This window comes from Lycorma delicatula, chromosome 1 (genome assembly GCF_047948215.1).
Source record: "Lycorma delicatula isolate Av1 chromosome 1, ASM4794821v1, whole genome shotgun sequence".
Taxonomy (NCBI): domain Eukaryota; kingdom Metazoa; phylum Arthropoda; class Insecta; order Hemiptera; family Fulgoridae; genus Lycorma; species Lycorma delicatula.
The window spans coordinates 308,382,200-308,408,639 of record NC_134455.1 but is presented as its reverse complement, the minus strand read 5'-3'; the positions used below and the strand labels follow the sequence as shown (position 1 = coordinate 308,408,639).

The 26,440-nt window shown below is 30.1% G+C and overlaps 1 protein-coding gene and 1 pseudogene across 1 annotated transcript in view; both read left to right on the top strand.

Annotated features, from left to right (window-relative positions):
- Positions 1 to 371: 371 nt before the first annotated feature.
- On the top strand, positions 372 to 1,811 carry LOC142317865 (NADH dehydrogenase [ubiquinone] flavoprotein 1, mitochondrial pseudogene; annotated as a pseudogene).
- Positions 1,812 to 8,715: 6,904 nt separating this feature from the next.
- Positions 8,716 to 26,440, top strand: part of Ku80 (X-ray repair cross-complementing protein 5 Ku80) — an 81,545-nt gene continuing 63,820 nt past the window's right edge. Inside the window, exons 1-7 of the mRNA XM_075381119.1 lie at positions 8,716 to 8,890; positions 15,263 to 15,382; positions 18,430 to 18,662; positions 19,939 to 20,085; positions 24,112 to 24,223; positions 24,677 to 24,823; positions 25,969 to 26,125. Coding sequence (XP_075237234.1) covers positions 8,876 to 8,890; positions 15,263 to 15,382; positions 18,430 to 18,662; positions 19,939 to 20,085; positions 24,112 to 24,223; positions 24,677 to 24,823; positions 25,969 to 26,125 — 931 coding nt within the window. The 5' untranslated portion in view covers positions 8,716 to 8,875. The remainder of the gene's footprint in view (positions 8,891 to 15,262; positions 15,383 to 18,429; positions 18,663 to 19,938; positions 20,086 to 24,111; positions 24,224 to 24,676; positions 24,824 to 25,968; positions 26,126 to 26,440) is intronic.

Here is a 26,440-nt window from a genome sequence, read left to right as displayed (position 1 = left end):
CTATAGAATATAAAAAGCCATTAAATTAAAGCCTGCATAATTAAAACCATTAAAGGATAAAAAATAAAACTTTATTTATATAATTTTTTAGTTATTATATTCACTTGTTAGTTCAATGAGAAATAAAAAATACAACATTTACATTTATTAAATAGTCACAATAAAACTATGAGAAATGTTTAAAATAATGATATAATAAAAAATCATAATTTTAAAAATATAAAATAAATGGATCTCATAATTAAGTAAAATCACTTTTTTAAATTTTATTTACACTACAGAAGTTGTCTTCTGCTTTCTAATTTACATAATCAGCTGTTCTGTAATTGTTCAAAATATTAGAAGTTTGTTTCTATGTGGTTTTAGGAAAAATGAAAACTTCACTGACATTATACAGATTTAATTACCTAAGCATCTGTAAGTTTGGTTTGACATTCAGTAATATTTATGCTAGAAATATTTCTATTGAGTCTCCAAAACAAAGACAGAAAACTAGAGGTGGACCATTAAAAGATGAAGACAGAGTATTTACCAACTTATATGGAAGACATAACTGGAGATTGAAAGGTGCAATGCAAAGAGGGGACTGGTACAAAACAAAAGAGATCGTACTGAAAGGTCCAGAGTGGATAATAAATGAAGTAAAAACATCTGGTTTAAGAGGAAGAGGAGGAGCTGGATTTCCTTCAGGAATAAAGTGGAGCTTCATGAATAAACCATTTGATGGAAGGCCTAAGTATTTAGTAGTAAATGGAGATGAAGGGGAGCCAGGAACATGTAAAGATAGAGAGATTCTTAGGCATGAACCTCACAAGTTGCTAGAAGGATGTTTGATTGCAGGTCGAGCAATGGGAGCTCGAGCTGCTTATATTTATGTTCGAGGAGAGTTTTACAATGAAGCTACAAATTTGCAATTTGCTATTTGTGAAGCCTACCAAGCAGGTTTAATCGGTAATAATGCTTGTGGCTCTGGTTATGATTTTGATATTTTTACACAACGAGGTGCTGGAGCATATATCTGTGGAGAGGAAACTGCATTGATAGAATCAATAGAAGGTAAACAAGGAAAACCACGATTGAAACCTCCATTTCCAGCTGATATTGGTTTATTCGGCTGTCCTACAACAGTTACAAATGTGGAAACAGTTGCAGTCTCACCATCTATTTGCCGACGAGGTGGATCTTGGTTTGCTGGTCTGGGTCGCCCTGGTAATACTGGTGTCAAATTATACACCATATCTGGACATGTTAATAATCCATGTACTGTAGAAGAGGAAATGTCAATTCCATTGAAAGAACTAATTAAAGATCATGCTTGTGATGTTCGGGGAGGTTGGGATAATCTGCTAGCCATCATACCAGGCGGCTCTTCAACACCTTTAATTCCAAAATCTGTATGTGAGGAAGTGTTAATGGACTTTGATTCATTAACTGAAGCAAAAAGTAGTTTTGGTACTGCAGCTGTAATAGTAATGGATAAAAGTACAGATATTGTTAAAGCTATTGCACGTCTTGTACATTTTTACAAGCATGAATCATGTGGCCAATGTACACCTTGTCGTGAAGGAATCAATTGGATGAATAAAATTATTTACAGATTTGTTGTTGGTAATGCTAAAGTTGAAGAAATTGATATGTTATGGGAACTTAGTAAACAAATGGAAGGTCATACAATATGTGCTTTAGCTGATGGAGCTGCTTGGGCTGTTCATGGGTTAATTCGCCATTTTAGTCCTGAGATAAAAAAGCGAATCAAGAAATTCAATAAAGAAAAGCAAAAAGGAAAGAGGTGTATTGATCTTTTTGATTAAAAGCAGGATAATTTTCTTGTAGCAAAGAATAAATCTGCTTTCATAAATAATTTGTTTTCCAGATACTAATTCAATATCAATGTTATTGGTAGCATGTCAAATAGTAAGTGTTAAGCAAAAACTTATATTCGTATTTATAATGGCAACATGGTGACAAGTGTTAACTTTAACATTTTAAAAAATTGTTTAATCCAAACAATAAGAAACTTCTGAAGTACCAAATATTTTCTTAATAAGAAACCCTTGAAGGTGTTTGTATTTTGTTAATTAAATAATAGGGTATATAAAAAAGAAAATTTTTGAATTGCAAGAATCATTCTCATATATGTAACAGAAATATTTTTATTATTTTGCACTTAAAATTCTTTCATTGATATAATATTTAACTTACTTTTTTATTATACTTAAATAAAGTGTTATTTAAAGTAGTAAAATTTACCAAGTTATAGCTTTATTATTATCAATATAAATAAGATAAAGGGTTGTGAGAATGTGGTGCAAACATTTTTTAATATATGAAAATGCCAAGCCTGAATGGGATTTGGATCAAGGACTTTCGGATGAAATTGTGAAGTACTATCTCTGTACGATGGAAATTGGCAGTTAAATATTATTTTTATACATTATTTGTTCTATGTTATATGTTACAAATTAACTATAATCTGGTAAAAAAGTAAAAAATTACAAAGAAATCCAAATATATTGTCTTAATGACATAATTTAAAAAAAAAAATCTGCAATCTTAAGTGAAATTCAATGTATGTCTTGTGACCTTTGAAAATAAATTAAAATTAGGTTGATGTTCTGTCTGATTATCTGACTGGCTCAATTATGATGCAGATTGTTAAACTAAATCAGAGTTGCAAAGTAATTTATGAAAGGAAATCAGAAATTAATTATCTTAATTTTAATTCTTTAAATTTATCATGGCACGCGATGTTAATTCTACATAGAGCATTACTTTATGATTAAATCAACCAGATTCCTTTTTCAAATAACAATTTTGCTAAAAATATTGTTGCTGCTGTCAAGTGTTAGAGTGATAGTAATGTTACAGTAATTAGCTTTTAGTATTCTAGTAATCAGCTTTTGTAAGATTTAGTGCATACTACAATTATCAGCTGTTTAGTTTTATGAGAAATTTAAAACTTTTCCATTTTTATTTGATTTATAACTATAGTGAAGTTTTTGGATATAGAAACTATAGACACCAGAATAGTTACATCTTTTGAACACAATTAAAATAAGAAATTAGAATCTTTTTTTTATTATTGACAATTACCAAAATATTACTGAATCTCAGAAACAAAAGTATGATACCAAACAATTTCTAGTTAAAAAAAACTACAAAAGTGTATGCACCAGATGACATGAATAACCATCCATGTGTTAACCTTGATTTAAAAAACCATTTTGATACAAATTATGACACTAAAAATAGTCAGTTTCTGTTGTACAACAAAACAGCTTAAATTTTATACAATATGTAAATATTAAAGACTAAAATGAAATGAGTTACAATATTATTATATAATAAATATAAATAACTATTTAATAGATATAAACATTTGTGCTTCCAAATATAATTTGCAATGTTTAACTTAGTCTGTTTTATCACACTTTAAACTTAATTCAGTTTTACAGTATCAAACTTTTCAACAAATTCTTAAGACTTTTTATTCACTTTTTGGCCTTTCATTATTTATATATGTATATATATACATACTACTACTGAAATATTAATTTATCTGATATGAGTAACATTTATGTTTGTGTTCTTTACTTTTATTCTGTACAACTTAATTATGAACCTGTGTAAAGTATGTTTTATTATTCTGGATTTCAAACACTGAAGATAATTTTTGGTAGTTCATAATAATACCCAAAAAGGCTGTAAAAGACATTTTTAGATTTGTAACAGTTACATACTCATGGTAATATGCTTTGAAGGGACCAAATCTATACCTCATATGTAATGATTCTGCCAGCAATACTTATACTTATATATTGATGTTCTAATATATAGTTACATTAAAAAATAAATTTATTAATTTAAGATAAAACAGTGATATAATGAAGATGCAATAACTTGTATCTTTAAGGTAAATATTAAAGGTTTGTGCACTTTATTGTTATACAGAAGGAATGTCAAGTATGGTTTTAATTTAATAAGATAAAATAAAAAGTTCTCAAAAGCCTGCTTATGATACAATGGACTGTTCTTTATATGGGAAGAATTTTTTATACTGATAATTTTTTATCATTATAAATATTACTCTGCTGTGCTATAAGTTCTGAATTACTGTTTCTTTTTTTTTCCAAGTATTACTAATGTTTGGAGATATATCTTGGTGGTCCAAGCTCTGATTAGTAAGGTTGATGATCCCTTACAATTTTCTGTTCAATGCCTACTTTAATACTTTACTTATCTTTAATATTGATAAAATTAAAATTTAAAATAGGACTCTGAATTTCTTTTTTTTTAATCTTAATACTTAATTTGTTAAACTACTTCTTTTTTCCAAAATACTGTAACTGTTACCTTTTCTGCCGACTTTTGGTTCTAAAATATTTTCATCTATAGAGAATCCAAAAGCTGTCGCTGTAAGTATTGTTATTGGGTCTCTAGGTCATACTAGTGTAACCATATTTGATCAGCATGGCAAGTAATTCCAAAAAAATTCTCTCAATTGTTGAAAATGCTGGAAAACAACATGAAGGTATCTTGCTTATAATTTTTTTATTACATTCAAATAATCCAATTTACACTAGCAGTCAGGTTTTGCATATCCAGGTGCTTATAAATCAACCCACCGGGTTGGTCTAGTGGTTAACGCGTCTTCCCAAATCAGCTGATTTGGAAGTCGAGAGTTACAGCGTTCAAGTCCTAGTAAAGCCAGATATTTTTACATAGATTTGAATACTAGATCGTGGATACCGGTGTTCTTTGGTGGTTGGGTTTCAATTAACCACACATCTCAGGAATGGTCGAACTGAGAATGTATAAGACTAACACTTCATTTACACTCATACATATCATCCTCATTCATCCTCTGAAGAATTATCTAAACTGTAGTTACCGGAGGCTAAACAGGAAAAAGAAAGAAAGAAAAGGTGCTTATAAATCACAAATCCAATGTATCTCTGGTTAGGTCTAAAGTTTGATTTATCTTTAGTTTCTGAGAAATTGTTTAATCTACAATTTACAAATAAGTTAAAATATTGTCATGTACATGATAAAAAATTAAAGAGATGATGCTGTAACGTCATCCAGACCTTACTGCATCCATTGATCTCAAAATCTCCTGAAAATTGAAACATCACTTTTTCCCGTGATGGACACATCACTAAAAAGCCCTTGCCAAGTACACCCTTGTAAGTATGTTGTTGAAATGCATAGTACATTCATTAATATCCTTTAATTTTCTTGCACAGAAATTAATCTTTGTAAAGTGTTTCTCACGTCAAAATTCTACCCTTTTAATTTGATTCCAAAAAGAAATCTAGGAAAAAAAATTGAATAAGATAATGTGAATTGGTGGTAAAGGCATGTTCTTGTGTGTGATTCTGTAAGTGCTCTTCAAGAATCCTATAATTTCAAACATATCTATCCCTACTCTCAAGATGCATTGCTTGTGTTCATTTTCACTGGATTCCAAGCCCATAGGATACTCAAATAATGATCCAGTCAATACAGCTGTCAAGATAAACTGCTTTCACCCGATCTTCACGGAACAGATAAAAGATACATGCTACTCTGATTATACATGGGTAAGTCAATTATTATCTGCAATTTAGTTATATTTTTGTTTATGTTGGTAGTACTGTCGTGTTGCGTAGATGACGCATGCGTGGTTTAATTGTCTGCAAATTAGTCACGGTTCTGCCTACGAAATCATCCACAACAGACTTTGGTTTCATAAAGTCTGTCCAAGATGGGTCCCAAAACAACTTACACAGTTGCATAAACAAACGCACTTGGACATCTGCCAAAAACATTTGAATTGCTATGGTAAGAACGGGACACCTTCTTAGACAGAACCATCACTGGTGACGAAACATGGATCCATCATTACGAGCCAGAGAGCAAATGGCAGAGTATAGAATGGAAACATGCAAATTCGCCCTGCAAAAAAAAGTTCAAGACCCAACCATCCGCAGGAAAACTGATGCTTACGGTTTTTTGGGACTCACAAGGCCCAGTACTGGAACATTATGAGGAAAGGGGCACGACAATAAATGGTGCACATTACAGTGAGATGCTTACTGCCAAGCTGAAGCCTGCAATTCGAAGCAAATGCCGAGGACTGCTGTCGAAAGATGTTGTGTTGTTGCACATCAATGCCCGTCCACATACTGCTGCCCACACTCCTGAAACTCAACTTTGAAGTACTGACTCATCCTCGTATAGTCCTGATCTTGCCCCTTCTGACTACCACTTGTTTGGTCCACTCAAAGAGGCATTAAGGGTCATCGATTTACCTCAGACAAAACAGTGAAGAAGCGGTGCATTCCTGGCTCGCAGCTCAACCAAAAACCTTTTATGAGAGGATCAGGATGCTTGTGCAACGATGGACCAAATGCGTTGAAGTGCAAGGGGATTATGTTGAAAAAATGATGTACATGTAAGTTTCCTATTTGTATTGCAATAAAATTTATAAGAACGTTGCAGATAATAATTAACTTACCCTCATACATGTTTTATGAAACAGTGATTGAGAGCCATGTTGCAAAATGAGTAGTGATCATTATAAAGAATAAACTTTATCTCACTAAAGAGACTATATTGCTGTAGAAATCAAGACCAGCATCTTGTTGAATAAAATTTTATAGTACTAGCTTTAGTTCACTTCAGGTTTGGATTTAGTGAACACTTGTAGTTCTTCCAATGAGTAAGATGACTCTCTTATTGGAAAGCATTTATTATAATCTCAAAAGTAAACGAACAACAAATTGTGGCTGCAGTTAAAAGAATACCCTAAAGGGTAGTAGAGAATGAATGTAAAAAACAGCTAACTAGATTCTCCAGATATTGAAAATAATTTAAGATGATTATCGAACTTAAGAAAATTTATTAATTTTAAGAAAAACTTTGTTGCTTCCAGGTATCATTAAAGATAGATTCATTACTGATTTTTACAATCAGCAGTTTAAAGAAAAAACAGACTTGTTTACTGGTAGCTAGGAGGTCAGAAGAATATGTCTGACAGGTTTAACTAAAACCACTCTGATAGTACAGCATACGCCTGTATTTTTGTATCGCTTGCAAGCATAAGCCTGTGATGTCTTTCTTTCTTTTTCCTGGTTAACCTCCGGTAATTATTGCTCTGAGGTGAATGAGGATGATATGTATGAGTGTAGTCTTGTACAGCCTCAGTTCGACCATTCCTAAGATGTGTGGTTAATTGAAAACCCAACCACCAAAGATCACTGGTATTCACGATCTAGTATTCAAATTTCAAATCCGTGTAAAAATAACTGACTACTAGGACCTAAACGCTGGAACTTTTGACTTCCAAATCAGCTGATTTGGGAAGAAAAGCCTGTGATGTCTGTCCATTTGGAACCATACCCTTACATTAACACTGATTTCTTATGTCTAAAGTGGTGACGCTTTGTCCTCCAGAAGATAACTGTTGCTTATTCAATCATTTAATGCTCCTTGTCACTTGTACAGACTGAATTTGAGTTTGTTTCCAAGTAGTAAAGGAAACAAGCAACAGTATGTACTTCACAGAAAAGGCGATGCGCAGTTTAGTGTTTTAAAAACATTCCGATGCCAATAACGTACGATCCTGTAATATATATAAAACCATAAAAATGTTGTCAATTTTTAAGTGCTGTAATACATAATTCGTAATTTTCGGCCTTAGGACTTAAACTCAGCCACAAAGTATGTGTTATTCGGTATTTAGATGGAGATTCAAACGAGCCCACAGTTTTGTCGAAAATATTTTTGGAAATATTGTAGAACTTTTACGTTTTTAAAATCTGTTAGGATTTTGCCAGAATTTTATAAGTTTTCAGTCGCCGTTTATTCTCGGTGGGACATTTTCACACTTGTACTTCAATTACTTGAAAAACTTAAGATGTACATATATGAACAGTATTTTTTAATGATATTTATTCTGTTAATTGCTATTTTTTTGCCAGTTTATTCTGTTTTACTTCCCTTGGTTACTTTCTCCTGGTTGTAGGGTTCATTTATAACTTCATATTGCTGCTGGCGCATGTGTTGTAAAGAAATTGTTTTTGTCTAATTATTTGTTGATTTCTTTACTCATATTTGTTTGTCCTTTTCCTTTAGAAATTTTCTTTTTTTAGAAATTTCATGAAGTTTTATCTTAGCTCGCCGATAAAACGACACTTCAGCTTTGTATTTTATCACAGAAATTTGATTACAATATATTTAGTACACGCTGAATATTTTTTACTTGCTTTTCTTTAAGTCATAAAGTTTATTTTTTCATGTTTGACCTCAAATCTTAATTTAACATATTTCCTGACATTGCCGATTGATGAAATTTTTCACAGTTATTAAGGTCGGGTGACTACAATATTCCACCATTAGTTTTGCAAACATCCCCCGTACAGGGGTAAATTAAGGGTGCGGGTGTAAAAACGTTTAAAATCTGCAAAACTGTACTTTCTATACTTGAAAATTTGTTTGATATTTTATAAATATATTAGAAATTTCAATATATGATTTTATTTTTTGAAATCCCAATTAACCTTCTAATTAAATTCATGCAATGTATGATAATAATTTGATTAAAGTATGACTAAAAAGTAAAAAGCAAGTTTTTAATGATTTTGAAAGATGTTTGTAATATTATTAAATTTGATATTAGTTTATTTACTCTTTTCCTGTTTACGGTTGGTAACGGCGTTGCACATAACCTTTTCTAGTGGCGCTGTTAGTTTTCCGTTGGACTTGAATGTGAATTTACGTGAAGTAAATTTATAAATGTTTTATTAGTTGCGATTTTCACATGATATTATATTATATTGAATTGATATAGAAAAAAATATCTGCCCCATTGTGAACTAATTTTGTTTGAAAAATGTCTGACAAACCTGTAAGTAAATTATGATTTCCCCTTATTTCGTGATTTTCAGCCTATTGTGCCAGTCAAATTTCTTTTAATATTTTCTATCCATGTTTTTCATTAAAAGCACCTATTACAAACACTGCATAGAGCAATACATAAATATTTTCTTTACGTTAATAACTATAATATTGTATGTTACTGATTTAAACTTGTAGAGGATTAATTTTACCTTCATGTTATGTATGTGGCTCAGCTAGGCGTAACATGTCTTACATTTGTTAATCGAAATAAAGTAAATAATTTTTTTTTGTCATTTGATTGGTTTGATGCAGCTCTTCCAAGATTCCCTACCTAGTGTCAGTCAGTAATTTAAGTGTTTCCGCTACATCCTACATCCCTAACAATTTGTCTACATATAACAAACGTTGCCTGCCTGCACAATTTTTCCCATCTACCTGCCCCTCCAATATCAAAGCAACTATTCCAGGATGCCTTAAGATGTGGCGTGCCCCATAAGTCTGTCTCTTATTTTAGCTATATTTTTCTAAGTTCCTCGTTCTTCATCAACTTGCCAAAACACCCCTTCATTTGTCAGTTTATCCACCCATCTGATTTTTAACATTCTCCTATAGCACCACATTTCAAAAGCTTCTAATCTTTTCTTCGCAGGTACTCTGATTGTCCATGTTTCACTTACCATCATCGGATGTTTAAATTAATTTTTGATGTTAGCAAATTATATTTCTGACTGAAAGCTCGTTTTGCCTGTGCTCTTCATTATTTTTTATCGTTCCTGTTTTTTCTATCTTTAGTAATTCTACTTGTAATAACAAAATTTGTCTACCTCCATAGTCTTTTCTCATCCTACTTTTATATTCACTGGTCCATCTACTATATTTTATTACTTTCTTTTTGTTTTTGTTTATTTTCATGTGGTAGTTCTTGCATAGGACTTCATCCGTGCCATTCATTGTTTCTTAAAAATTGTTTTTACTCATAGCTAGAATTACTGTATCATCAGCAAATTTTAGCATCTTTATCTTCTTTTCACCTTGCACTGTTACTCCAGATCTACGCTGTTCTTTAACATCATTAATTGCTAGTTCTCTGTAAAGATTAAAAAGTAACTGTGATAGGGAACATCCTTGTCTGATTCCCGTTTTTATTACTGCTTCTTTCATATGCTCTGTGATTACTATTGTGGTTTTTTGTTCCTGTAAATGTTAGCAACTATTCCTCTATCTCTGCACTTGAACTCTAATTTTTTTTAAACAATGAAAATTTTATTCCAGTCTACATTATCAAGTGCCTTCTCTAAGTCTATAAATGCCATGAATGTTGGTTTATTTTTCTTTAATCTTCCTTCTGCTATTAATCTCAGCACTAAAATTGCTTCCCTTGTCCCTATTTTTTTCCTGAAACCAGCTTGGTCTTCTAACATTTCTTCCACTCTCTTCTCAATTCTTCTGTACTGAATTCTTAAATTTTTTTATACATGAGTAGTTAAGCTAATTGTTATGTATTCTTCACATTTATTTGCTCCTGCCTTCCTTGGTATCATGACAGTAACACTTTTTGAAGTCTGACAGAACTTCCACTTTTTTGTAAAGATTACACACCAGTTGTGTAATCTATCTATTCTTCCTCAGCTGCACTGTTTAGTAATTCTGCAGGTATCCCATCTATCCTAGGAGCCTTTCTCCCATTCAAATCCTTTAATGCCCTGTTAAATTCAGATCTCAGTATTGGATCTCCGTTTTCATCCGCTTTGACTTCCTCTTCTTCCAACATAACACCAGTTTCTTATTCATTTCCTCTGTATAACTCAATATATTCCACCCACCTATCAACCTTTTCTTTCATATTATAAATCGGTGTACCATCTTTAATTAACTCATTTTTAGATTTTAACTATGTACCACAAAATTTTTAACTTTCCTGTATGCTCTGTTTATTCTATTAATGATCATTTCCCCTTCCACTTCTGAACACTTTTCTTTAATCCACTCTTCTTTCACCAGTTTGCACTTCCTGTTTATAGTATTTCTTATTTGTTGATAGTTCCTTTTACCTTTATCACTAGCATTATATACTTTCTGCACTCATCCATCAGCTTCAATATATCATTTGGTATCCAAGGTTCGCTTTTATTTATTAAGACTTTCCTTTTTAGCATTTTCCCATTCTTCCACATTTTCTACTTTATCTTTTTTACTCAGACCTCTTGCAATGTCCAATTCATCTGAACACCTTTCCTTCAGGTTTTTAAACTACAATCTAGATTTCATTATCACTAAATTATGTTCGCTATCAATCTCTGCTCCTGGATATGCTTTGCGGTCGATGAATTGATTTCTATATCTTTGTTTAACCGTGAGGTATCTCTCTGATACCTAGCATTATCGGTCAGCTTTTTTTATGTGTATATTCTATTATGATTTTTAAACTGGGTGTTGACAATTACTAAATTATATTTTACAAAACTCAGTAAGTTGGTTTCCTCTTTCATTTCTTCTGCCCAGCCTGTATTCACCCACAATATTTCCTTTCTTGCCTTTTCCGATGCTCGCATTCCAATCTTCAAGTATTATTAAATTGTCATTCCCTTTTATGTGTTTAATTGCTTTATCAATTTCTTCATATATACACTCTACCTCATCATCATCATCATTGACACTTATAGGTATATAGATTTTAACAATCATTATCGGTTGAGGTTTTGGTTTTATCCTGATTACAATGATTATATCACTAAGCTTTTTGAATTACTCCAGTTTCTTCCCTACTGTCTTGTTCATTACAAAACCTACTCCTGCCTGCCTGTTATTTGATGCTGAGTTAATTATTGTAAAATCAACTGACCAAAAGTTTTTTCCTGTTCCCACTGAACCTCGCTAATAACTACTACATCTACATTTAACCTACCTTTTTCCCTCTTTAAATTTTCAAACCTACCAACCTTTTTTAAACTTCTAACATTCCATGCTCCGACTTGTAGTAGAATGTTATTTTTTAATTTTCTGGTGACCCCTTCCTTAGCAGTCCCCACCTGGAGATCTGAATGGGGAACTAGTTTACCTCCACAATATTTTATTAAGGAAGGTGCCTCCATCTTTGTTAACATGAAAATGCAGACAACTACATCTTCTTAGAAAAAAAACAGCTGTGGTTTTCCATTGCTTTCAGCTGCGCAGTACTCAGAAGATTGACTGATGTTGATATGGTCGTTTAAGTCATCCTGACCTGCGCCCTTAACAGCTACTGAAAGAGGTGCTACCCTCTTGCAGAAATTATTCTTTTGTCTGGCTCTCAACAGATACCACACCAGTCAGTCTTTCCCTCCCAGTAATAAATCATATATATATATATGAAAATGAATATTTGTTTGTCTCGTATGCATTCCTTATACCATTCATCAGATTGTGATGAAACTTTGGTGAGTTGTATGCACGCTCGCGAAGGTTTCTGAATTAGTTTGGACCTGTTAAGTGGTGCTGGGGTTGAGATATTTAAAAAAATTGTATTTGTGGCCCAATTTGGTTCATATTCAGGATATATATTAGTTATGTGAAAAGAAACATTTTTGCAAAAACTATACTCGTTAGATGGTGCCAGTGTCGAGATATTTTTGAAAAAAACAAATATTCAAACAGACTTTCTTTTCTTCTTTTATATTTATATAAAAGGCAATGTTTGTATGTGTGTCCGCTATAGACTAAAAAACTACTGGACCGATTTATGTATGGGGAAAAAGGACAAAAAGAAGAACGTTCATTCAAGTGATATTTCAAAAGTTCAAGAAAAAGGCCTAAAGAGAAAAGGGGAAAAGAGAGAAAAGAAAGGGGAAAAATGTGATTGGGAAAAAGGGTAATATTAAATTTTGTAAAGTTCTGTAATGTTTGGTTTTTTAATGTTTTATCAAACTTTCAATTGTGTTCATTAAATCTATATATATATATATATATATATATATATATATATATATATATATATACACACACTCAAATCTAGCAATTGCGACGGATTGCCTGCTAGTAGGTTATATAATTGTAGGTTAATGATTAAATTGAAAATGGTGTGGGTGGTTACTGAGTTAAGTAACACAAAGTTCTATCTTAACATGAACAATTGGTTTAAAGAATTTTTTTTAATGTTTTAACATACTTTAGCATTATCTTGTAAAATATTTTGGTAGTTTACAATTATTTTTATTTTATTTTTGTAATTTTTTTATGAGTATTTTTTTTAGTATTTAGGTTTGCATTATAAATTAGTCACAATATTTAATTTTCTTTGGAATTATCAGTAACATGTATTTTCATTACTAGAGTATAAAACTAGAAAAATTTTATTCATTTTTTTTGAAAATTCATGTTGTAAGAATAGTACTTGTTAATACTTGCTGTACTCAATCCTTATGTAACTTTCTTAGGAATAAACTCAGTTTTTTGTCAGGGGGTGAACTTTCAGAAAGATTATTTTCAATCGAACGTTACGAGCTAATGCCGTACCATAATTTAAATTTCCTGAAACACTGAAAAAAAAGATATAAAAGTATTCAAAAAGGTTGTAAGCAGCAGTATACAAAGGCAAATAAAAATAGTTTAGAATAATAAATTGACCCCTCCCAGAACCCTTTTGGGATACAACCTGACAGATTATACGTAATTGTTTTAGTACAACCCTTATTACCTTGTTATATTGTATTAGTTCATCAATGTAAAAAGTAATCTTTAGATATCATGAAATTTTGTTGAGTCTTTTTGACAACAAATTAGACCAAAGAAATATAAACAGATTAATTTTTTCACAGACCTATTGTTGTTCTTCCAGTTCAAATGTTAATAAATCAATGTATTTTATTGAAAAATCACTGTTCATATTCTATGTAATAAAATCATGATTAAAGAAAACGGATATCTGACGTTGTAGCTTGTAAGAAAGAGTTGCATTGAGACTCTTTCTTCTTTTGTTTAGTCTCCAGAACTACTATAAGGTATTACTTCACAGGATGAGTGAGGATGATATGTATAAATGTAAATAAGATGTAGTCTTGTACAGTCTCAGGTCGACCATTCCTGAAATGTGTGGTTAATTGAAATCAAACCACCAAAGAACACTGGTATCCATGATCTAGTATTCAAATCCATATAAAGTTAAGTTGAGACTAACATATTTGAATGTGAATAGAAGGAATTGTAATATAAAATAAAATCATAAATTACTAAATGATTTCTAATCAATTCAGTGTTTTAAAATAATTATACTTTATTAATTTTATGTGACATATTAAATAAAATCAGTTGATATAACAATTCATGTTAAAATATTTAAAACTCTTGTATTATTTTCTAAACACAATATTCTCAGATATCAGGCCATTTACAAAAACAGTTAACTGATGTTCTGATATACAGAGTAGAGAAAATAAAGTTGATCTGATATGACTCTTTGTAAGTTATATTTCTCTCTACGTATCTAACATCTATTGGCTGTAATGTGTAACACATACACACACACCCAACACATCATTTTATAGTAGTTTGCTTCTGCACTGCTTTGCACTACCATTGTTTGAAACTGGGTTTGTGTTACCTACACTTCCTTAATTTCAACTGCCGATTTATCTGATTGAAAAAGTGAGGTCACTTTTTTGCATGTATTTTAATGAGGAAGAAGTGGATGAAATTGTAGTTGGGAAAATACTGTATTTTTCAGGAATTGAACTCGGGACCATGTAGAAGTCAGCATGCTAATCTTACTTCACCAGTTGGCCGGCCATATTCAATTCTCAACTATGATTTGCCAATTTTTTCCTTTCATCTCATCTCAATGTAAAAGAAAGATTATGTAATTGTAATCAGAGTAAAAATAAAACATAAAAATTTTGTGCAGAAATAAATAATGTTTTATTATACGATAAGGATTTTAATGTTTTGTTTCTACTGATAAAAAAAATTATACCGATTCTTGGTACAACTAGCTGACACATATGTGAATAAGAGAAGTGACACATTTACATGAACAGTGGAAGGTGGTATTGAACAAGACGATATGAAATTGATGTTAGGGAAATTAGTTTAATTGGGGATTACATCATATGAGGTGAAGTAGCTTGCAAGTAATCACTTAAAACAAGATTAATAATTTGCAGTGCTCTATTTATAATATATAATCAATCAGTGTTTAATGATGCTTGTTACATTTGTAAACATTTTAAGATGTAATCATCTTAATGTAAATTACATTTAAGTTGTTGAATCATTATTACATGTCCGAGTTTTCTCTATTATATTCTCAAAGTGGATATGATAATCTGATCACGTTATTTGACCAGATCGTTTAAGATGAGTTTGGTGAATACAAATATTTGTAATAATCTTTTTCTTCTTTTTCCAGGAAGCAATTGCTATTATTCTTCACTGTGGTTCAGTGATAGAATCTAAATCCAAGTTACATAATGAGTCAGATTTCTTTTCTAAAGCAAAAAATTGTATTATAAAAATATTGCTTCGCAAAGTAAGTTTAATTATTTTTATTCTTAGTTTCAGAACTTTGTAACTTAAATTTCAGAACTTTATATTTTTAATTATTTGGGTAGCTAGTTTGGTTTGTTTTATATAGGTATTATTATTATTGTTATTGATATTTAATAGATGGATCAATCCCCAAAACTTCATCCAAAAGCCTTGTGGATCATTCCCCAAAATTTGTCTAATCCTGTATAATTATATATCTCTAATGAGTGTTAATACATTCCTTGCTAAGTCAGGAATGTGAGCACACTCAAAAAATTCATTATAGATGTGGAAATTATTCCCCTGAATATCATCAGCACACCCGGAAAAGCAGTCATCAAAAGATATGAAAAGGCTTCCCTGAAGCTTTCTAAAATTATGTGTTTTGTAATTTTAGGGTTGAATATCACTCTGGAATAAATCTACATCCTAAAACCTTACCGCTGATATAAATGTACTAACATGGTTGTCAAAAATGTGTTGTTAAGACTTTCACTTTTGCTTTGGAAAGTAGATTTTGTTTTCACATTTTGTTTCTTTAGGTTATTAGTTGGTGAGCAATGAAGAGGTAAGTAAACTTTGGTATATTTTGATGAGCATAGTTCATATGAAAATTTGCATCGCAGCCCACCAATATTCTCCCATTCCAGAAAACAAAGTCATAGTTTTTCCAGCATTTGGTGGGAGAATACTGCATAAAAAACTAATATTGTAACATGTGTTCATCAGGATACAAGTCATTATTGATCGAGTGAACGCTTATAAATTAAAATATGTTAAATATCCATTGCCCATGTATGATGTCCCCATTCCTAATCCAAGTTTTTGGTGTTAGGGCATAATCAAAACCTCCTGAAAATAAGTACGATAGGAAAGCTGAAGCTACTCTACTGTGGTATAATCTACAGCATCTGTAATTATTTAATGTAACCCAAAAGAGTAAAATGGTTCTTTTCAGGTCTTGAAATATCTGGTATAAACTAGTAAAAATGGAAATTTGAAAATTTACTGAGTGCCACCATTAAAAAATAGAATTATTCATTAAATACGTTGTAGAAATGAACTGTTTTGTAAGAAGAAACCTTTTATTTTGCTTTGTTTTAGAAGGTTCATGATTAAGTTCAGTAGACTGTTAATAATCTGAATTAAATAAAATCCCATTCATGTATTGACAGCGAAATATTTTAGGATGCATTCTAAATTTTCTGGGAAAATTAAAAATAGATTCAAGAATTATGATGTTTTAATAAGGAGCAGATAAAATAAATTTCATGTACTGAAAATGCAATGTATAAACTTAGTTGAAGATATGTGTGATTAAATGCACGTCTCCTACAATTTTCATCGAAAAAAAAATTAATTTTGTTTATAAAGGTCTGTTAGTAAGTGTGTTGAAAAATTTCATATTGAATAGTTAACTTTATCAGCTGAAACAGGATTACAAATGTGAAAGAAAATTTTTATTGTTATAATGTAGTTGCTGCATATATTAAGTTAACATTTACTTATAATTTATTCCATTTTAGTGAAAATTTTAGAAAACATTTCCACGAGTAATTTGATGTAATTAAAATAAATTTATGTTGAGTATTACGTGAGTTATATGAAATTGAATTTGATAAAATCTGTATTTAGAGAAGCTTCTGGTAATAGGAAGTACCAGAATAAGAAGGAGGAATGAAATGAAGAATGTAGATTAAAAAACAGATTGAAAAAGAAAAATCCAGAAACAAGGAAATTCTTTCTAGAAGAATTTCTATAATATTGTAGAATTTTTGGACAATACATTTGAATGAATAAAAGCATAGGGTTGGTTGCTGTTGCTACAGGTCAAGCCCTAGGCCCAAAGGCACAAATACTACCAACAACCATGTGCAATAATTGTGAGGACAGTGTGCGAGAGGATTTGAGGTGAGTGTGTGGTAACAATCGAGCGTATGAGCAAAGAGTATTCTGTAACAGTTGGGTGTCATTAGAGTATTCTGTTTTGGGATAATGTTCTTGTCTATGGTTAAATACAAGAAGCTGTTCAGTGAGTTCATATAGAACAGAGGACAAGGTGATGTTATTCATTGATAGAAGTTTAAGCTAGTTTCTTTTTGTAAATATTAGAAGCAAATAAAGTTAATTATTGATTTTGTAATTGTTATCTCACTGCTATAATCACTTGTTAATTTTATATTATTTTTTATTACCTATTGTAAAGTTGACAGTAAAATCAAAATTGTATTTGTGATTTATAGTTTACTTATTTTGTATGTAATACTTTTTTCTAGAGTAAGTAGATTATATTTGTAAGAATTTTTACGTGTGCTATTTCTCAATATCTCAAAACGGCTAACATGCTACATTATAGTTGAATTTTTGTTAGAAGTCACATGTATTTAAAATTACAGGATTACTTGAATCAATATTTTTCTTTCTTTATCTCTTTTTAGAAGATAAATAAAATAATTTTAATTAATTTTATAATTGTTGCTAAAGTTTTTTCCATTTTAACATGTAAAAAATATGCCACTTATGTTTTTTATTCGAGTTATTATTTAGTTATGATAAGAAAAAAATCATAATAGATAATTCAAATTAATAAAAATGAATTGATTTAACAAATTGTTATGATTATAAAAACAATAATACATGTACCTTGTAATTGTTTTCATGATAATAATTTCTTTACTACCAAGTCTTGCAAAAGAGAAAAAAAATAAACAGTCAGTCTTCTTCTAAGTAATAAGTAATCAGATGTATCTAAATGAAATAATTATGTTTGAAAATAATACTTTATGCCTTTCAATAAAAATATCTGTTTAAAAAGCATGTTTTAGTACACCATTTAAACAGATATTTTTTGTTTGTGAAAATGATGGCGTTTTTATAAAGTAGGTACAAGACAACACTGAAGAATTGCAAGAGTAGGAGGGGGACAAATATCAGATATATTTGTTTGTCTATCAGGTTGAGAGGAGTTAAAAACTACAGGTTTGATGCACAGTACAGATTGTGCTGAGGACTTTTATTAAAATAATATATTTTACTAATTTTTTTCAGATGTTTTCCAGTTCTAATGATGTGCTGAGTGTTATTTTTGCTGGTTCAGAAAAAACAGAGAATGATTTAGCAGATAATGGAATGAATTTTCAAAACATTGAAGTTCTTACTCCGTTTATTAAATCAAACTGGAGTCTTTTAAATGCAGTTGCCGATATCCAGCCTTCTGGCATTACAGTTAATTGGCTTGATGCAATTGTTGTAGGGTTACAGTGTTTGAGAGATAAAATTAAGTAAGTTATTTTCAAGTTAAATCTGAACTGTTAAAAAACAACTTTATTTTAATTGCCCAGTATTAAAGTAAAACTTTTATTTTTTTTCTTAATTGTTGAAATTTTGAACTAATATACATTTCAAGGAAAATTTTTTTTTTCCCACATCATTAGATATGATAATTTATCACTTATAAATGAATTTTGACTCGCTCATGAATAATGAATGAGCTTGTTACTACTGCGGTTACATATCTGTTTGCTTATGTGTACATACACTAACATAGTAGAATATATATACTGTCATGTGATTCCATAAAACCATAAAATGAAACATTTCTCCATCAGTTAAAAATCTTATAAGAAATTTATCTGGGTTAGTGAATTATCATCCTGTGAAATGTTATATCAGTATGATTTTTTTTATTTTTTAGTATACTTTGTTTTCAGTGAACAGTGGTGATGACCAAACCTGGGTTAACTTTGTTTTTTTCATCGTGCTTTGCTAAACCCAATAATTATGTACAGTGGGAATTTGAATACTTGACTAAAAGTGTTGCCAACCGTGTTTTATAATTGTACATATATGTTTTATATGTAATTATAATTATATGTTTTATAATTGTACAATTGTAAATATTATCAGTAAAGTTTAAATATTATTATTTAAATTAATATTATCAAGTTAGTTCATTATCTGCTGCTCATTAACCATTTGATGTTTATTAAACATGATATCGTCTAATAGAGATCGTATATTATTGTTACAGATATTACAATCTGAAATTCACCTGTGATATTGATTTGTTTTTTAATTGTAATTAAGGATTAGAAGATACCGAAATCAAATTTTTCTTCATCTGACTGTGATAGTAGCGCTAGTGATTCAGAAAGAGAAAATCATGTTCATTATCCATCTGGGAAAAAATAAAAGAGGATTTAGGAAGTAAATTGAACAACCTCACTTAAAAGAACAATTACAATTACTTTTGAATCATATTATAACTTTAAATAAAGAGAAGTATTTAAAGTTTGATCATAATCATAAAAGTTGTGTGTACTTTTAAATTAACTTATAGACCCTATTGTAGGTAATGAAAGGGAACATGAATACTGACAGTTGAAGGATAAAGCTGCTTCAAGGGTTCAAGTTTTTTTAATTACGAAACCAAAGGTTTATATTTCTTAAAGAAATATTTTTACTTCATTAGCAGATCTTGTTATAATTACTAATAACAGTGATAATTTATATTATTTTTGATGTAGTATTTATTTTTATAGAGTTTTTTTTTTTTAGGGACTTAAAACAATGTAGCAGGTATAAGAAGGTGGATTATAAGAAGAAACTTGTATTATTAAGTAGCTTTGTGGATGATGTAACTGATGAACAGGTTGATGTTGTTGTTGACGGTCTCAAAGATGAAGACATTGATTTTGTTGTCATGTAAGAAGTTACATAGATGTATATTCTGTTCTTAGAAATTTAGCATTTGGTCTGTCAGCTGTGTTTTTGAGACTGTAATATTGTCTCAGTACAGTAAAGATTTTAATTAGGTGGTATTTTTAAGCATACTGTTAGAGCTAGATAAGATTCACTACTGATAGTTTTAGATGTAATGTAAGCTACGAGAAAAAAGGTTTTTATTTTTAAATAAAAGTCTGAATAAAATAATTTCATGTAAGGAAAGTTTATAATAAATTGTTTTAAATGATAATTCTATTCCATTTTGCTTGAAATATATATCAGGAAGTATTTCAGAATTCCAAAGAATCCTAAGTGTAAGTTGCTTGAAGTGTAAGAAAATTTAAATAAATTAGTTTTTTTATTCTTTTGAAGTTATGCAAAATTTATAGCAATTATTTTATTATTTTGAGAAATTTTTAATGTTTTAGAAAATTTCTATAAAATTGAAAACAGAAGAGTTGAGATACACAACTTGTGTAAGGCCCTGGCAAGAACCATGTGAACAGTTGGGATTTATGTTGTCAATGGAAAGCGTACTATGCTTTGGTTATTGGAGTGTTTCTAAATGAGGACTAATTTTGATTAACCTGTCTATGTTTACTTCATGTATAACAGACAGATTTACAGTGGGTAACGCATGGAACACCAGTAGAAAAATTTAATAAATGCAGATGAGGTTAGCTGATAGCAGATGCCTCTTTTGCAATTTTAATTTACACAAAAATTATCCTGCATCAATACAGATCTGATAATGTGTACAAATTTTTTGATTGATTTCTTTGGCTGGTAGGGTACAAATTTGTTTGTTTATTATTTATCTGTCACATCTTAATTATGTAAATACATTCTATGATTTATTTTTAAAAGATTATATACAGTTTAAAGAGAACATTAGTGGGAATAAAATTATGTGATTGAATATAAATTTGATGAATATTAGGAGAGTTATCCATAATTAAATAAATATAAGCTTTTCCAAGGTGATTTGAAATATGATGAATGATTTCAAATACATGTTGATTTCATTCTCATGTTTTGAAATAACATTGCTGATCTTTTTTCCCCCCTTTTCATTTATTAGGAAACTGATCTTGAATACAGATGACAGGACATTTGGCCCTGATTGTATGAGCTCATTTTGAGCCTTTTCCATCTTTCTCTTAATAATTATTGATTCACATAGTGCATTCTCTTTTTGTCTATTTATATTGAGGGTTCTCCCCCACCCTCAAAAATGCTGTTGTAGTCATCTGCTATGTTGTGATGTCACAGGTGAACAGTAGAATTAAATAAATGAATAATATTTAAAGTGCAAAAAAGTAATTCAGTCTGGCTGGGTCTCGAATTCGATTGCTCAGTTGACATGGTACCTGGTGCCTGGTTGCAGCTACACCTGTCTTTTTTTTTCTCCTGTTTAGCCTCTGGAAATTACTGTCAGATATTAATTGAGAGGTTGAATGAGGATGATATGTATTAAAGTGAAGTGTTGTCTTATACAGTCTCAGTTCGACCATTTGTGAGATGTGTGGTTAATTGAAACCCAATCACCAAAGAACACCGGTATCCACGATCTAGTATTCAAATCCATATAAAAGTAACTGCCTTTACTAGGACGTGAACACCGGAACTCTCGACTTCCAAATCAGCTGATTTGGGAAGACGCATTCTCCACTAGACCAACCTGGTGGGTTTGGCTACACCAGTCTGCCAACTAAGTATCATACCAAGCGAAATTTGCTCTATGTAAGTTGTGAAATTATATTACTTTATTTAGTGCCAACTGTCGCTGCTAGTACTGCCACGCCCGTGTGAATTAAATTTGGTATGCGTGCACGCTTTAGAATCATTGAATTAAATAAATGGAAAAATATTTAAATAAAATTGTAAATATTTTAAATTAAGTTGTGTGTGTAAGCTGTACATCAGAAACAACCCACATTTGCAAGACTTTTCTGGAATACTGCTTTAGCCACATGATGGGAAAGTCCTACAACTGCATAGTCATCTTTTTTTCTACTTCTGCTACACGAGTATATTTATTATTATTAATGAAGCTTATTTTATTTCAGTTTTTTGAATGAACAGTTGAACCCCACCTACCCATTTTTGTGACTGCAGGATTTTTATGGAACTTATGTTCCATCTTCATTTTGTTTGAGTGTGGCTTTTGTTCATGAATTTTTTCTGGCATCCAGCATAGATCCATTTGGTACCATTTTGGGCTTTTTGACAGATTATAAATTTTGTCTATTCTCAATGGGTATGCAGTTTTTCAACGCTCCTGTAAGCAAATGTCATTTTAATCAAATTGTTGTTTTAGTGTGTCATGTCAGTATCCATTGATACATCTGAAGTAGGGATGATAAGTGTTTAAACTACATCAGTGGCATCAGCTGTTCCTTTTGTGAGTTAGATTCGTTATTCCCTTAGAGTCTCGTTGTTGGAAAATATCTATTTAGTCTTATTCATTTTAATAACTAACTCACAGTTTTCTAGTGCAGTAACATCTAAAAAAGAAAAATACACATTTTCCTATTGATGTAGTCATTTTAACAACTATCCTGCTATGTATTTAGTTTCTTTTTGTAGGATTAATTTGATGAGTCATGAAAATCTTCCCAAAATTCCTAACTTATCGCTTGCTGGTAGCTTATTTGTGATTAAAATTCAGAATAAAGTTCATGGCTCATTAGTTGTTCATGACCAATTTAATTGTTACGAGGTGGTCACTTTTCCTGTTGTTGATTACATTTTTTTGTTTCAAGTTGTGTAGTATTATTAGCTACGTTCTTTTTTTTCAGTTCTTGTGCTGTACCAATTGAGATTTTAAGTTGTGTTTAGATTTTGAGGGTATAAGTTAAATTTTTTTTGTAAAATTTCTCATTTTTGAAGTCTTTATGTTTTGTTTTATGAAGTCTTACAATTCCAAATTTAGAAATCTTAACCTGATAATTTGGGTAAAGAATCTTTTCAATGTTGCAGTAGCATTTTTGATATCATGCTGCTTTTGGGTAATGCCCTACTCTTCAAACCATTTCTGTTTCCCTGATTCTGCTTATAAGGAGATTTAAATAGACTATTATTTATAGTTAATTGTCCTCATGCCATCCATTTAGGAAGAGTTAATTTTAATTGCAATAGCAGCTACTGATAACTGTCTACAATAGCTCCTACAGTTTCTAATCTCAGAGATATGATAATGAATTACCTACCTTAAATAAACCTAAAGTGTATGCAGCATTTCATTTACTTTAAGAAAATTACAATGTCTAATAAAAAGGTTTTGTGACAAAATGTAATATTCCTCAAAAAAGAAAATATTGTATGGAAATTATAAATAAAGTACTTGTAGGAAAAAGATCCTGAATAAAACTGAATCCTTTACAACATGATTCTGCAACATCTGAAAACCACAGGGTACAGCATTCTGAAAATGTTGGGGTTTGAAGTAAGGATGAAATGCAAATTGTTGAAGCTTTATGATTAATTGATATTCATAGAGCATCAACATTAGAAGGTTGAATGTAGTTTTACTGAATGTTGTTGATATTTATTAGAGGCTAATGGCTTTACCATTTAAATTTAATTATATAAGGAAAGGGAAGGCAAAAAAGAACAGAGACTTTGAATTATGATGTTGGAGGATAATGTTGAAAATTAGGTGGGTTGATAGGCAGTCTTGAATCTGGTTCTAGAGGAACTATGGAGGTTAAAGTAAGCAAAAATTGAAATTTATGATAATTCAGAATTTGGAGTAAGGTATATTTAGCAATGAGATTGTTAAATTCAGTATTGTTTAAATAAAACCAGTTATTCCTTTTGCAGTTTTTTTTTATATTTATTCTATATCATTTAGCTTTTTTTTTCTTTATCTGGACTTAATGTTTTTTGGTTGCTTTGTAAAATTAGAGAAAATAATAATGTTTATTTAGGTTTAATAATACAGATTAAAAATATACAATAGTAAAATACTTATTATACTAAAATTGATAATTCTTTTTTCAGTGGACCAGATATTTTAAAAAATGATACAGAATCAGATTGTAAAACTACTTTATTTGACTATGAGAAATGTTTAACTAAAAGTCAACAGCTTGTTTTAAAAATTTTTAATGAGGTAAGTTGTTAAAAATTAGTTGTGTTAACAAAATTTAAGTATGTAAAGAGCCATGCTGAGAAAAAAAAAAATCAATTTAACGTTGTTTTGGTCTTTTTAAAGTATCATTCTGTTAAAGCTTATTTATGTATACACCACTTAATACACATTGAACGATAAAAGAAATGATGTAGTTGATGATACTGGAAAACTGAATCATTTACTCTACGTTAAACATTTAGGTAAGTTTTTGATATACCACATTTTCATGTATTTATTCACTGAATTTATATGATATTTAGGTTACATGTTGGCCATGCTAATAAGCTAATTAAAATAGTGACTCCTTAAATGATCGTCAAACTACAAAATCTGTATTAGATTGGCTCTTAAAAGTGTCAAATAAAACAGCAAAATTGTATCTTTTATTCATTTTAAAGTAAATATAAAACAAAAAAAAAATCCTGTTTACAGGTTATGGATAAGGCAACACTATGCAGCTGTGATGATGCGCTTAAGGAACTTAAATACTTCACAAGTGTAAAAAAGCGCCGAATGGCTTGGAATGTAGATATGTTCATAGGACCAGATTTAATGATTCCTATCACTGGATATAAAATGGTATGATAGATTTAATCTTAAAAAAAAATTTATAAGATATCTTAGATTGTTTGTGACTTAAAGTCTTTAATTTGTTCACATTTTGTATCCTGTGTATTTTTGTTTTTCAATGGTTTTCGTATGTTCTCAAAATCCTGTATAGTCAAATTTAGTAATTGAAATTTGACACACTTCCCGTTATCCATTCAAGCTGAAATTTTGCACACAGCTTTGGTTCTGATTACGTATATAGCGTATTTAATATCATTCTAAATCCAATCTGGTGAACAATATCATTTTTAATCCAATATGGTGAACATTGTGAAAACATATTTCTTTGTTTACATATGGAAAACAAAGCATATGTTTCGGTAACTAAGGGTTTGTTGTGGCAGCGAAACAATTTTCTTATGATAAAATGGATTTGTTACTACAACTTATTGTTACTGATTTGTTACTGTTAGTTATGTAATTTTGTTGCAGTGACAAACCAATTTGATATCATTGTAAGTAAATGAATTTTCTTAAAAATAAATAAACTTAAAATTAATTTTTAGTGTTCTTAATTTTTTTTAACTAAAAAGTAAAAAAAAAAAATTAAAACAAATTTAAAACAATGGTTTTATTTTAAAACTAAATTGCTCTAAAAAGTAGAAAATATATTTTTTCAGTGATTAAGTTATAAGATAATCAAAATAATTTTCAGCATTTATAAGAAGAAAATCATTGTGCGCTCATGAAATATTACTTAAGAATTTGAATAGGTGTTCTGTGAGGATCAAGAAAGGTAAAAAAAATATGAAAAAATTAAAATGATTAGACATAGTAATAGAATACTGAACAATTCAAGTAGATGTTCTTTGAGAATTAATTAAGGTAAAAATGTGAAGATAAATTAAAATGATTAGGCAAAGTAATATTTTTTGAGCGCACAATGGTTTTTTTTTACAAATTTTGAAAATTATTTTGATTGTCTTACCACTAAAAAAGTAATTAAAAAATTAATTGTTCTAATTTTTAGAGCAATTTCTTTTTAAAAGAAAATAATTTGTTTTAAAAATTTATTTTACTCATGTCTTCTCAATTTATACTTTTATTATAGTATTCTCCGGTTATTACTTATATGTTACTGTTTATCTGTTTCTGATTATTTTATTTTATTTTAGTTTGTTGATCAACAGCAACCAGTAAGTTGGAAATTATGTTCTTCTAAAAATCATTATGTTAAAATGGACCAGAGTTTTTTTGTAGGTGAAGAACTTATTGAGGGAAATGATGTTGTATCTGGTTTCTTGTTTGGAGACAAAATTGTCCCATTTTCAGGTGAGTGAATTCGATGAATTTAAAAATGTTAACATCATTTAATCTTACTTAAGATTTTACTTTCTCACAGAGGGTTATAAAACCAGTTAAATTTGGCGTTGTTTTTTCCAGTTTGGAGATTCGATGGTTGTCTAGCTCTGAGGATTGTAATTAATTCAAACCCATTTACCACATTCTTACAATAGGCATTCAGATCTAGTTACAAGTGTATCAACTTACAAAAATATCAGTTAATTGGGAGTAAGATGTATTTAGCTTATCAATTGGGTTTTTGATTGCTCATAAAAGTCAATGTCATTGTTATGAAGGAAATCT